The sequence below is a fragment of the Syngnathus acus genome, chromosome 12, assembly GCF_901709675.1.
Source record: "Syngnathus acus chromosome 12, fSynAcu1.2, whole genome shotgun sequence".
In the NCBI taxonomy this organism is placed as follows: domain Eukaryota; kingdom Metazoa; phylum Chordata; class Actinopteri; order Syngnathiformes; family Syngnathidae; genus Syngnathus; species Syngnathus acus.
In genome coordinates, this window is record NC_051097.1 from 8,588,621 (window position 1) to 8,601,029 (window position 12,409).

The following is a 12,409-nucleotide window of genomic DNA, read 5'->3' on the forward strand; positions in this document are numbered from 1 at the left end:
AGTCTCTCTTTTTTAACATTCATTTGCATTTCTTGTTTATTCACACCCCAATAGAAATATTGACATATACAGTTCTGTGAATAATCAATCAGCCACGTTGGAGTAATGAAAAGGGCTTTTATTTTTCTATTTGTGTAGAGTAACTATGTAACCTGTGTGATAGAAATAAGAACACCTCAATAAGAAAACTGAACTAAAAATAAGCAAACTGAAATACAAGATGAGGAACCTCAATTTTTTTTTTATAAAATAAAAGTATGCAGGAGTCTTCTTAATCAGAGTCATTTGCAATATCTGCATCTTCCTGGAAGAAAAGAAACAATAGTTAGGAAAATGTATTTTTTTTCCATTTATCATTACTAAGTGTTGCCTGATACCTCTTTCTGCTCTTTATTGTTCTGCATTCCAGTCGCTGTGCCGTGGAAGTCATGTATGGGCAGTGTGGCCATCCAGCTGCGCATGGAGCCCTCCTGACACTCCGTCTCCACAATGGTTGGATAAATATGAGCCTCTTTGAAGGCTTTGATGGCTTCCTCTTCACCGTCCCATTCGAGGCACTCATGGAGCCCGTCGCCTCCGAAGCGTTTGTTATACCTGTCAAAGTGGACCCTCTCCAAGACCAAGCCAAGTCCTGGGGCTTTGGGCACGTCCACTTTGTCTTGTTCCCAACTGCGGTCCATGACTTTCTCCTGCGCGTATCCCTTAATGACTGCGATGACAAGGCCAATCATCTTCCGGATTTGGTGCATCATAAAGCTCTGGCCTCGCACCGTGATGACAGCAAATTCGTTTTTATTGAGGATAAAAGGCTCGCCGCAGGACATCTCAGTGATGTAGCGACGGGCGCTGGGGTCCTTCGGAGCCTTCTGGGATGTGAAGTTGTGGAAGTTGTGGGTTCCTTTGTATCGCGCAAACAGATGGTTGACCTTCTGAAGTGTCTCCGGATCGAGGCGGAAGGATGCCGTGTCACTTGTGTCGTAGTCTTTATGAGAAAAGGCCACTGTTGGAAGCAGGTAAGAATATGTGCGAGCGTCGCAGTTGTTTTTGGAATTGAAGCCTTGGGTCACTCGTTTCACACCTGAGGTTGGAGAGATGAAAAAAGCATTGTCAACTGACCAACTGGAAATATATTTAAACACACATGGTTGTTTTTTGTGGTTAGTTGGACAGTAAACAACTTTTACAGAATGATCTGTTCTACATGACATGAGAAAATGAAAATATTTCTCACCAAGGATTCTGATTTGAGGTGGTAGGTGCTCGTTAATTTTCTCAACTATATCTTCAATCATCCACAGCTTCAGAGACACCACTTGGCCTGCCGCAGACACACCCTAAAGTACATCAAATAGGAAACGAGTGATGACATTAGTACTCTTATGATGTGTGTGTGTGTGTTAAATATGTTTTGGTCTCTATTTGCTCTGCAATTAGATGGCAAGTAGTCCAGGATGTACGTTGCCTCGAGACCATGGATGGAAAATGGATGGAGATGACGGTAATACCTTATCAGTCCTGGCACATCTTTGGAAAGACATCTTCTTCATTTCATCGCCATGGTTTTCAGGGATGCAGCCTGATTTGATAAGAGCTGCGACAAGATCATCCTCTATTGTCCGGAACTGAGCGTTCCCAGGATTTCGCTGAAGAAAAATTGAAAGAATTAAGGGCGGGGGCTTTTAATTTAAGGGTGTTGTTTTGTTTTGTACCTGCATTCCATAGTACCCCTTGCCACAGTATGCCATAAGGAGGATGACTTTCTTTTTGGGGTATCGCCTTTCCTCATCGGTGTTATCTCCCTCGGATTTTGCTCTTTTTGTGGATTGAACAACCTCATTGTCCTCTTTGGATCGTTTCAAGAGATTGGCAGCCGGTTCGTTTTGTGATGCTTCACTCATGTTGGAAAGGAATTTAAAAAGACCACCTGGAGGACGAAACATCTAAACCTTTATAGTAGTACAGAATGCAAAAAGTTAAGTTTCACTGTGTGGAAAATCTTACCGTTTGTTGCTGCTACGCGTCTCCAGGTAACCAAGGCACTCAGCGGCAGCCTGGTTTTAAACATGTCCCCTAAGCCATTGGGGAGAGACAGTGCAACCAAAACGATGCAAGGTGATATAGCTAACGCGGAATAGCACAATTTTTCGGAATAAAAACAAATTAGTTGAGAACGAAGAAAATAGTTTTGAATATGCTACACAACAAATCGTCCTTTCCCCGGATTCAACGTTTTTTCATCTTAAACAATTTAAATAAATCTATTATTCATTTCCCTAACTTGACACTTAACGCCGCCATCCAGGCACATGGAGAGTATCAACTTTGACCCCGGATGTAAATATCGCGTGATTTGTTTTATCGCGCGACTTAGTGTTCACGTCAGCTCTGCAGGCAAAATATTTATACTGCGACAGCATTTATTATGAAAAATAATACTTGTTATTATTGTCAACTGTTTTTTATTTTATTTTGTTTAAATGTACGATCCACCTCATACTTTTATTTTGTTTTATTATTTCAATCCCTCGACTCGAAAGTAAATAAACTTATCCAAATGGCCAGTCGGGGGCAGTAATGTACCATCTTAAAGAAAGCAGAGTAGAAGAAGAAAAACGCGCCCCCTCCTCTCTTCCAAACAAACATGGCGCCCTCCCTGAAGCGCAACGTGAAGAAAGCAAAATCAGAAACGAGTGTCAAAAAAGCTCAAATTGACCTAAACAATGTAGTTTTTAATATACTTCAAAGCAGAAAACACGCCAATGACGTATTCGACATATTCGAGTTTCTTCAGGTATGTGTAATTCCACTGATATGCTTCTTTTTGTCATTTCAAATGATGTGATTATCTTCTTGCAGTCGGAAGAGGAGAACGATGTTGTCATGGCCATCAACGCATGCAGCAATTTATTTTGCACGCTTTTAGAAAGAAATGAGCTATTTAATGGCAAACTACCAGCAGAAGACGACGCGTTAAATGGTGTGCAATCCTTACACATTGTCACGACTCATCAAACATGCTTTTGTGTTTTAAACTCATATTCAACTCATTACTAGGTGATTATAATGCTGAAGACAAATACCGTATTTTCATGAGACACCGTTACAACAACTGCATGGAGATGCTGCTTGAACACCTTAGTCATGAACTTCATGCGGTCCAGGTTAGTTCGCTCAAAAGGGAATACGGAGAAACGTGATCATTGGATTATTTATACTAAGCATTTGTTCAAACTAGGAAGCTTCGTTGTGTTGCCTGATGAAGTTTGCAGCGGGAGAAGGAAAACACCCCCTCATGGACTTGGACTGGAGTGAACACCACAGTTTCCCCCGGGAACTGATACAGGTAGCTATTTTTGTCATTAGCATGTGTTCTTAACGCCCACCCCCCTTTTAGAATCTCTTATTTTCTTATAAAGAGCTTAATTTTCTATCCTGCATGTCTTGTGTAGTCTATAGTGGACAGAATGCTGTCCCAGACGATGGACAAGTCTCTACTGATTTCTCGGTTTTATGAGTTCCTGGAGAAGGAGGATGTACGCTATTATGTCATGAGCTCAGTCCGCGGGAACATCGGCCAAGTCATGGACAAAAGCAAAGGGGTAAGACAACGTTGCAGTTTAGTACACCACTTATTGTCAAACGAAAACCAAATCCTCCAAATAATATATCTGGCTTTTTTTACCCCCTCTCCAGGAAGTCATGCCTGTATACCAACTCAACGTTTTTACTCTCATGTCCAACATTAGCGTGCCAAAGGAGCAGTCCAAGCTTTCCAATTTTATGGTCAAACAGGAAGGTGAGACCGGATGTTTTATTGTATTATTTACTTCAATCGCACCGATGATTTGTTCTCATTTCAGCAAAACACGAAGACTGGAAAGCTGCGAAACTACTTGTACGTAGGCTCTTCTATGCATTATCGCCCTTGTTGGAATCGTCTGGAAGAGTTTTATGTTCTTTTGTCATCGCAGGAACACAAGCGTACCTTCGAGAGGATGTGGCTCGGCTTCCTCAAGCATAAGGTGATGTGAAATGTGCCACCGCACAAACGTGTCTCCCCAACTCTGACACCGACTGGACTTTTCGTTGTAGTTGCCGAGCAACATGTATAAAAAGGTCTTGGTGATGCTCCATGATGCTATTTTGCCCCACATGAGCGAACCCACGATGATGATTGACTTCTTGACTGCCGCCTATAATGTTGGTATGTTTTTTTTTTTTTTTTTCCGGGTAGTCGCACAACCTCCCAATAAATTTGTACATCTGAGATAAAGTGGTCGAAAGTCACTTTGAGGCCAATAATAGATAAATGACCAATGTCTTTTTTGGATAGGTGGCGCCATCAGCTTGTTGGCTCTTAATGGACTTTTTATCCTCGTGCATAAACACAACCTGTGAGTATTATATTATACGTTGATATCAAACAGTCATAACATTTTAACCAAAGGGTAAAATGGACATTCTGTGAATACATTGATAAAAACTAACAAAACAAAATTATAACTTTTTTTGATGCCTTTCAGAGAGTACCCTGACTTCTACAAGAAATTATATAATCTTCTTGAGCCTTCCATTTTCCATGTCAAGTACCAAGCTCGCTTTTTCCATTTGGCCAACCTGTTCCTCAGTTCCAGGTAGAGCTTTCACCTGCCATTAAAATTCGTTAAATGAAACTGTATATGTGACCATTTGTGTTTTATTTTGATTCCAGTCACCTGCCGTTGTACATCGTGGCCGCTTTTGCTAAGCGCCTGGCCCGTTTGGCTCTCACGGCTCCGCCCGCGGCGCTCCTCTTCGTGCTCCCTTTCATCTACAACCTGATCCGCCGCCACCCGTCCTCCCGGATCCTCATTCACAAGCCCAGCGCAGAAGACGGTGAGCTCTTGCACATAGCGGCCATATTAAAAACTCACGAAAGCCGCTGTGTCAAATATGTTTGACTATGACAGAGCTTTTGGAAGACCCATACCTGATGGATGAAGATGACCCTGCTCAGTGCCGTGCCTTAGAAAGTAGCTTGTGGGAAATTAAGGTTTGTGATCCGAGTGCTTTGGCGCCATCTTGTGGCATCTGTACCCAATTACAATGTTATGGATATGGTTTGAATGCGGAATTTAAGTTCTTCCTGTCTTTCTGCAGACACTGCAGAGACATTACCATCCAGATGTGGTCAAAGCTGCCATGCTCATCAACACATCGTTGTCACCAAATGAGGATGACCTCAGCGAGGTGCTTGAGATAACAACATTTGAGGTGATGTGGCTCTTCATTTTGTATTTTCAAACTTTTGCTTTACAGATGACATCTAGCTACTTTTTTTCCCCAACTTTAAAGATGGAATTTCTGCTACCTACATGGTGGAATTAATGATATACAGTGTTGGCCCACTTTTGCTAACCTTAACATCTTAATCCCTGTTGCCACGCGAGCAGCCCAATAAATATTCTCTGTCCACTCAGCTGATGGATCGAGACTTGAAAACATCGACTAAGAGCATCCCCCTGGAGTTTGAAACTGCCACGCGGCTGCTGAGCCCTGGCAAAGATGTGATGGGACAGCACTTCTGCTTGGAGTGAAAGAGCGCAGGATCAATATGCATGAACATGCCTCCTTTGATATCTCATTCATTTTTTTTTTTTTTTTTACACACAACTCATCACAGTCTCAAAGTGTTTCTTATCGGGAACTCCAATTCTATGAAAAATACTTCACAAATGAGCAAAACATGCTGTTATTTTTGTACTGCATGTTTGTTGTTCAAACCGTCAAGCAACCGTGTGTTAAACATGCCCCCGAATAAAATAAAAGCAATGAAGCATATCAAGGCCTTTTTCGCTCGCTTTAACAAGCATAATTTCGCTTTGTGTTCAAGTGTGAGCTCAACCTCAAAACGCCCCTCTCCCGTCTTACTTGCTTCTCCCTTTTTATGTGCCATATGGCCCACGCAGCAGGCAGCCTTTGGGCCGAACAACGCTGGGAAACAATTCGGGACTTGCTTCTCAAAAGAGCAAGTCATCGGGGGGAAGACGCCATCCAAAAACTCTGCTCACAAGCTGCACACATTTGTAGGGCAGCTCTAGGCATTGCTGTGTGTTGCGTTTGTTTTGCCTTTTAATATTTGAGGAATAGAAGATGCCAAGCGAGGTACCGGGCCTGCAGGGAACCACAGAAGATCAGTTGAAAGGGTGAGTATATGAGAGCTTAAGTCTTTTTTTTAACCTTTTAATTCATGCAAATTGATGCTTTTATTTATATTTCACGTGAAAATAGCTTTAAATCATTCATATATAAAAAAAATTTGGGGGTGGGGGCAGCCTTTCTGGCTCCGCCTTTGCTTATATACTATATGAATGGCAACAGGTTTATTGTACCCGCTGTCAAGAACTTTAGTCGCTGGCATAGACAGTTGAACATATCCATATTTGTAATTCATAAATTATTACCAGACAAAATTGAAACCCCCTAAAATTACACACATAAATCACAATTGTACGTGTTGTATAAGAAAGTGTACGTGCAGACGTAAAAAGAAGGATGACCTAAAGTAGGATTTAGCATAGGGCGCATAAATGTTATTGTAATTGTGTTGAGAGAATAACTGTAATCCTCTCTTACATAACCGGAGTGAAGCTCGAGCTCGGCCTCACCCTGAACAACATGCGCTTGTTGGTGCATCCTATCAATCACTTTAGTCAGCTTCATATCACGCAGACAACTTACGGAGGTGATCAAACGTGTCACGGATGCTTATGTGGCTGAAAAAGAGCAAGCTATGCAGTTTTAGTGAATGAAGATGCTGGAATTTTACAGTAAGTGACAAGGAGATACCAATACTGCTTCAATTGTGTTTTGGTGGTTGAAGTTGATAGTTACTTTGAGTAGTTTCTTTGTTTTAAATCACAGGTGTCAAACTCAAGGCCCGGGGGCCAGATACGGCCCGCCACATCATTTTATGTGGCCCGCGAAGACAAATTGTGTATCAAATTCGTGTCATTACTAGAATTGCAAATTGTCTTCACTTTTAATATCTTTTTTTTAATATTTGACCAGTTTTTACTCGTCTGATTTGAAAATGAGTTTTGTTTTGTAGCTTTTACTGTATATAATATGAGGCGCTCATACATTTATTTGGGTTGACAGTCATAATGGACCTCCGAAAGAAGCTATGACTACGATGCGGCCCGCCAAAAAAATGAGTTTGACACCCCTGTTTTAAATCAACAATATTGAAAAAGAATGCAATTTGGCCTAGTGGTAGAGTGTCCGCCCTGAGACTGAAAGGTTGTGGGTTCAAACCCTGCCCGGGTCATACCAAAGACTATAAAAATGGGACCCATTGCCTCCCTGCTTGGCACTCAGCATTAAGGGTTGGGATTGGGGGGTTCGATCACCAAATGATTCCCGAGCGCGGCACCCCTGCTGCTCACTGCTCCCCTCTCCCCCCAGGGGATGGATCAAAATCACATGGGAATGGGTTAAATGCAGAGGACAAATTTCACCACACCCAGATGTGTGTGTGATGATCATTGGGACTTTAAAAAAAAAAAAAAAAAAATTACTCCATCTTCCCGTAACAAAAAATTAACAATATTTTTCCAGGGAACACGTGACCCGATACTGGCTGATTTTGGGGCACACCTTCAGCACATATAAACAAACATGTATTTAACACAATATACGTACACAACCTTTTGCATATATCAACAAGCATGTGCTTATGATGACGCCTTTTGCACGATGACTCACTTGTGTGTATTTTTAATGGTGTTGTGTATTCTGCAGGTGATAATGCGGGATCACACATCCGCCGTTAATGTGGAGGAGCTGCTGAGGCACTCTCAGATGGAGTTGCAGTGGATCCAAAGACAGCTGGCCACCATCACTGCCAGGAACATACGCCATCACCACGTGCACTCCAAGGCAAAGGTAACAGTGCTGCTGTCATGCAAACCAGTATTCAATTTTAACGTAATATTATAACCATTTCTGATTGGCTGTCCCAAAATAGCAAATATCTAAAATAACTGCTCTATTAATTAGATTGTAAATAGGTCACACGCAAGCTATTGCTTATTACTCTATATTAGCATCACGTATTAAAATATATAAGCCCCGTGCCATTTTCTTTTTCATTCCAGTATGTATTGACTGAAACCAAAATGGACATGATTGGATTATAATATCTTGTTTACTGATATCTTTTTTGTTTTGCCAGAGGGAAGCTTTACTTGATGCTCTGTTGAATGACTAGAGAGATAAATTTCAAAGTTGAGCTAGAGTGCAGGTCAACACTTGACGCTAATGTAACAGGCTGACATGGCTAAATGACTCCTGGCCCTTGGCATTTTGCCGACATGGAGGGGTTCACGGCGTATTTCCCCCTCCAATCCAGCTCTTCATCTGCTCCTAAATCCCGACCGACTCTCACGGCTCCGTGTCATGCCTGAAGATAATGCGTCTGGAGCAAGGGCGGCCGGCGAGCGTTGCTAGGTAACAGAGTGGAACAGAGTGTACGTTGCTGCTTTCTCTTCTCACTCACGCAGACTAGTGTCTCCTTCCTTCTGTCCTCATCTCGGTCCCATCAAGGACTCCTTACACAACAGCAACTCATGCTGTGAGTACGAGTTCACAGAGTGCTGCCACGCCTTCTGTTTCTGGTTGTTTTTCTTCAGGCGCGGTGGTTTCTTAAAAGTCAAATTAGAGGTACAAGATGAGGTCAGAGAGGGATGATGAAGCGTAATAGTCCATTTTTTTTTTTAATGTAAAATATAAAAGCCATCTTTGATTCAAATTTGCTTCACCGTTTAGAAATAATCTTTGCATGTGGTCGGTGGAGAATGGCATGGAAAATTTCGGACATACGGACATGTGGGCGTTCAAGCACAAAGTGGACAAAAGGAACAGCAAGTTTGAGCGATGGCGCTGAGGGAAAGTCTCTGTGTGTGTGACAGTGACATGAAGCCGCTGCCAGTGTCTTTGCTCACACTGACTCGCAGCCAGCTACAGCTTTGCACACACTCGGCACGCTATTAAAGCTGGAGATTAGAGCCGTTCGGAAACTCACACACACAGCTCCATCATGTGCCCGATTTGGACTTGACGGGAAAGAGAGCGAGGGAGGCACGGCGGCCTGTAAGGTAGGCACAAAAGCATCACAAGCTCACTCAAGATCCGCCTTTCGGAATCAGAATGTTCTTAGAATTGATGGGTTGGATTCATTTTCTGCTCTCTTTGCCGGAATGCGCTCGGCCTCGTTGCAGCAGTGATGCAAGTCACTCGCTCACCAGATGGCGAGATGACTATTTAAATGACTCCTAGTCAAGATGACCTCAGGGGGATGCCCGACACGCAATCAGTGGGCTTCACATCCATCAACCACTTGACTTGGCCTCCGATAAAAAAAAAGTGATATCAAAAACCCCCAATTAAATTTTTTGTGATTATCATACACTCAGCATTCTTGCACCATTAGCATCTCTTCACATCTTCTTGCAATGAATGATAAAGAATTGAAAGACAAAGTGGTTGCGAAGCTTACAAAGCTCAAAATGTGTGAGTGTATTTTTTTCCCAAATCTCCCAACTCAGTTTAAGCTTTGTCAGTACTTGCGATGACCTCAAAGAGGATGAGCACGCCACTGTTGCCCAACTCTGATGCAAGTCCTGTCAGAAGAGCTTTGCTTGTTTCCTTGGGTATAAGGGACGAGGTCCCCAATGTGGATGACACAATTGGGACCGCTCACAGTCATATTCATTAAAAGGCCTCAGCTATTTATTAGAAATGTGTGTGTGTGTTTATATATTTTTTGTGCAGGAATATTACTTAAAATTTTTACTTCCTGTGTTTCAGTCAAAGCCGGAAATCTCATCCCAGCTCGGCCATTCTTTTCCAAATGCGAGTCGCTTTCGCCTCCTGGAAGAGAGAAATCGACTTTTAAAACAAGAAGTGGCTGCTCTTCGCCAAGAGAAGCAGCGCTACCGCAAACTGGTAAATTACTCTTCACACGTCAGCCATGTTTTTTTTTTTTTTTTATCTGTTTTAGCAATGTCAACAAATGCCTCCTTTTTTTGCTCGCCTATTTATAGATATGGATGGCAATGTGGTAGAGTGGCTATTGTGCACAGCTGTGTGTGGGCGCCTTGGCATTGTTAGCACTGTACAGTACGTCCATGCGCTCACTGGCGCATACAGAGGCCTCGCTCTCCCAGGTGGTCTCGGATGGCAAGGCGTGCGAACGGTCGCCCTGGCAACACACCCATCCGAGCGCACACTGGATGGTGGAGAGGAAGTGACAACTTGATGGCTGACACTGATGCAAAAGCTGACCTAGTAATATCCGGTTTTCAGTATCGATCGTGCACGTAACACACAGACTGTGGAGCTGAAAGCACAATTACTCATATTTGTTAATATTGAAGTTATTTAAAAAAAAAAAAAAGTGATATCCTGTGCTAAGTAAATATTGACTTTACATGTCATACTCTTAATTGCCACTGGGTGGTGCTAAAATAGCTTTTCACATTTGTTCATATTAATTTGATCAATTATAATTACTGTAGCTTTTAAATTACATTTTTATAGCAACGTTTTTTTTTTTTTTTAAAGTGACCAAATAGCTAAATTGGCAACACTGATTGTGATTTTGTGAGCGAGTTCCAAACTAGCTGTTTGTGGGAACTTAACTCAATTCAATTGAATAAAATTGCTTTCTACTGCAAATATTTAGTTTAAAAAAAAAAAAAAAAGTTTAAAACCTTTTTGTGGAGATTAGATGAATCCTGCTTTTCAGCCATCCGGCCAAGCTAACAAATGAACATTTTCCAGAGAAAAGATTTATCACTAAACATGGCTTGGAGGCCAGTTTGATCCCAGCAATTTGATTATTTCTGTATCTGCGCTTGTTCAAATCATGCTATCTGGTTGTAAATGTCAAAAACCATATAGAAGAGACTTCAACAGAATCCATTCACTGGTTACCTGGAAACTATCAGTGATAGACAGTTTACGAAAGGTACCCTCGTTGTATCAGGTGACCTGTGTTTTGTGCGGCCGCTGCTTAAAAGGCCACAGCTGTCAGCCTGAATGACGTTTCCATGGCAACACTTGTATACACTCGACCTTGCCATCATATAAGCTGTTGCTTCTGTTTTGAACACCCAATATAGTTTTTTTGCCTAACACATGATTCACTCTATTTCTTTCCTAAGATCTTGCTCGCATGTATTTACAGCACTTTTTATGCCAATTTGGACTACCCCGCTCCGCCCCTCCCCTCTTGCTTCCTATTCAGACAGAGGGGTGGTCTGAGGTCAGCGAAGAGGCCTGCGCAGCTTCATGCCTGCTCGACGCTAACTTGATGTGATGTAAATCAGAGCAATTCCTGCCAGTTTGAAATTATAGCCCGGGCATCTTCTGGGCGGTCAATCTAGATATTGGTTTTGCAATCGTGCAGCAAGGCTGCGCTTTCATCCCGATGGAGTAAAAAGGATCTCGTTTAAATGTCAACATTATATAAGCTTCCAAGGTTCGCGAGTAAAAAAAAAAAAAAGAAAAAGCCACGTGGATGAAAAGTCAGAAGTAAAATGTCTCATTTGGATGCCTTGTTATTGCGCAATAATTCCGCATTTACAGGGTTATAATGTGTCTCGTTGAATCCTGTTTGAAGGTTTTTATATTGGAGCTTGTATTTGATTATCATGAAAGGCTTGTATTCATATTTCACGCTAAATGAAAAGTGTAAATATACAGCATTCATCAAATCGGCCTCCTCTCTAAAATCTGCCGACCGACTTGGATCTACTTTCTATTAATAATACCACAGAGAGTCATCAGCGTAGGACGCCTTTTTTTGTGTAAGTAATAAAACGAATGCGGCATCAATCCAGATGATGCTCGGTTAGTGTCACGCCGAAAGGTTCCGAGCTAATGAGACCGTAGGGAGGTCGGGCGGGGTGGGGAGGGGGTCGTTCTTATTCGCCGCATCTTGCCGAGACATCCAAAAAAGAAGCCCACCGGTGGGGCTGGCTGATTATCATTCAACAGCGTGAAGAGAGGAAATTGAGCACAGAGGAAGAGTGGAGGGGAAGGAACCATGGAGGAAGGGTGTTTAGGAGGAGGGTCTTCGGAGCCCGGGGGGGGGGGGGGGTACATGGAGGCGGAGATAAGAGAGAGTCAGAGTGAGAGAGAGAGAGGGAGGGAGAAAGACGCAGGCCCCGGAGCTGCCACTGATGCTGCTGCTGATGCTGCAGCCGTTTGACGACTCCCCACCCAGAGAAGGAAAGGGAAGAGGAAGGAAGCGACACCTCGGTCAACATGTGCCGCCGTTAGCCTCACGCGGTAAATAGCAAGCTCTCTCGTTGTCTTTTCACTGCTGCTGCTCCGATTGATTGTTCTCAAGTGTTTCATCTGG

At 42.7% G+C, this 12,409-nt stretch overlaps 3 protein-coding genes across 11 annotated transcripts in view; 2 read left to right on the forward strand and 1 right to left on the reverse strand.

Annotated features, from left to right (window-relative positions):
• Positions 1 to 97: 97 nt before the first annotated feature.
• On the reverse strand, positions 98 to 2,326 carry pus1 (pseudouridine synthase 1). Its single transcript, XM_037266030.1, has 6 exons — positions 2,002 to 2,326; positions 1,710 to 1,924; positions 1,506 to 1,643; positions 1,232 to 1,334; positions 378 to 1,078; positions 98 to 304 (listed from the first exon to the last, which is right to left on the reverse strand). Exons 1-6 carry the CDS (start codon positions 2,063 to 2,065, stop codon positions 272 to 274), a joined length of 1,254 nt encoding a protein of 417 aa, XP_037121925.1. The 5' UTR covers positions 2,066 to 2,326; the 3' UTR covers positions 98 to 271.
• Positions 2,327 to 2,614: 288 nt separating this feature from the next.
• On the forward strand, positions 2,615 to 5,820 carry noc4l (nucleolar complex associated 4 homolog). The gene is made up of 15 exons (XM_037266064.1): positions 2,615 to 2,791; positions 2,857 to 2,977; positions 3,055 to 3,161; positions 3,236 to 3,343; positions 3,450 to 3,599; positions 3,694 to 3,796; positions 3,861 to 3,895; positions 3,972 to 4,022; positions 4,093 to 4,204; positions 4,334 to 4,394; positions 4,524 to 4,634; positions 4,712 to 4,875; positions 4,950 to 5,032; positions 5,140 to 5,253; positions 5,460 to 5,820. The coding sequence occupies exons 1-15, from the start codon at positions 2,642 to 2,644 to the stop codon at positions 5,574 to 5,576; spliced, it is 1,587 nt and encodes a 528-aa protein (XP_037121959.1). The 5' UTR covers positions 2,615 to 2,641; the 3' UTR covers positions 5,577 to 5,820.
• A 201-nt stretch (positions 5,821 to 6,021) lies between these two features.
• Positions 6,022 to 12,409, forward strand: part of si:ch73-287m6.1 (RIMS-binding protein 2) — a 28,084-nt gene continuing 21,696 nt past the window's right edge. For 5 of the 9 annotated variants that reach the window (XM_037265712.1, XM_037265717.1, XM_037265713.1 and 2 more), the window contains exons 1-3: positions 6,022 to 6,185; positions 7,783 to 7,926; positions 9,850 to 9,987. In XM_037265712.1, the coding sequence (XP_037121607.1) occupies positions 7,789 to 7,926; positions 9,850 to 9,987 (276 nt within the window). In that variant the 5' untranslated portion in view covers positions 6,022 to 6,185; positions 7,783 to 7,788. Of the gene's footprint in view, positions 6,186 to 7,782; positions 7,927 to 9,849; positions 9,988 to 12,328; positions 12,337 to 12,409 lie in introns of those variants that run through there. The other 4 variants (XM_037265715.1, XM_037265714.1, XM_037265720.1 and 1 more) reach the window with 2 other exon arrangements.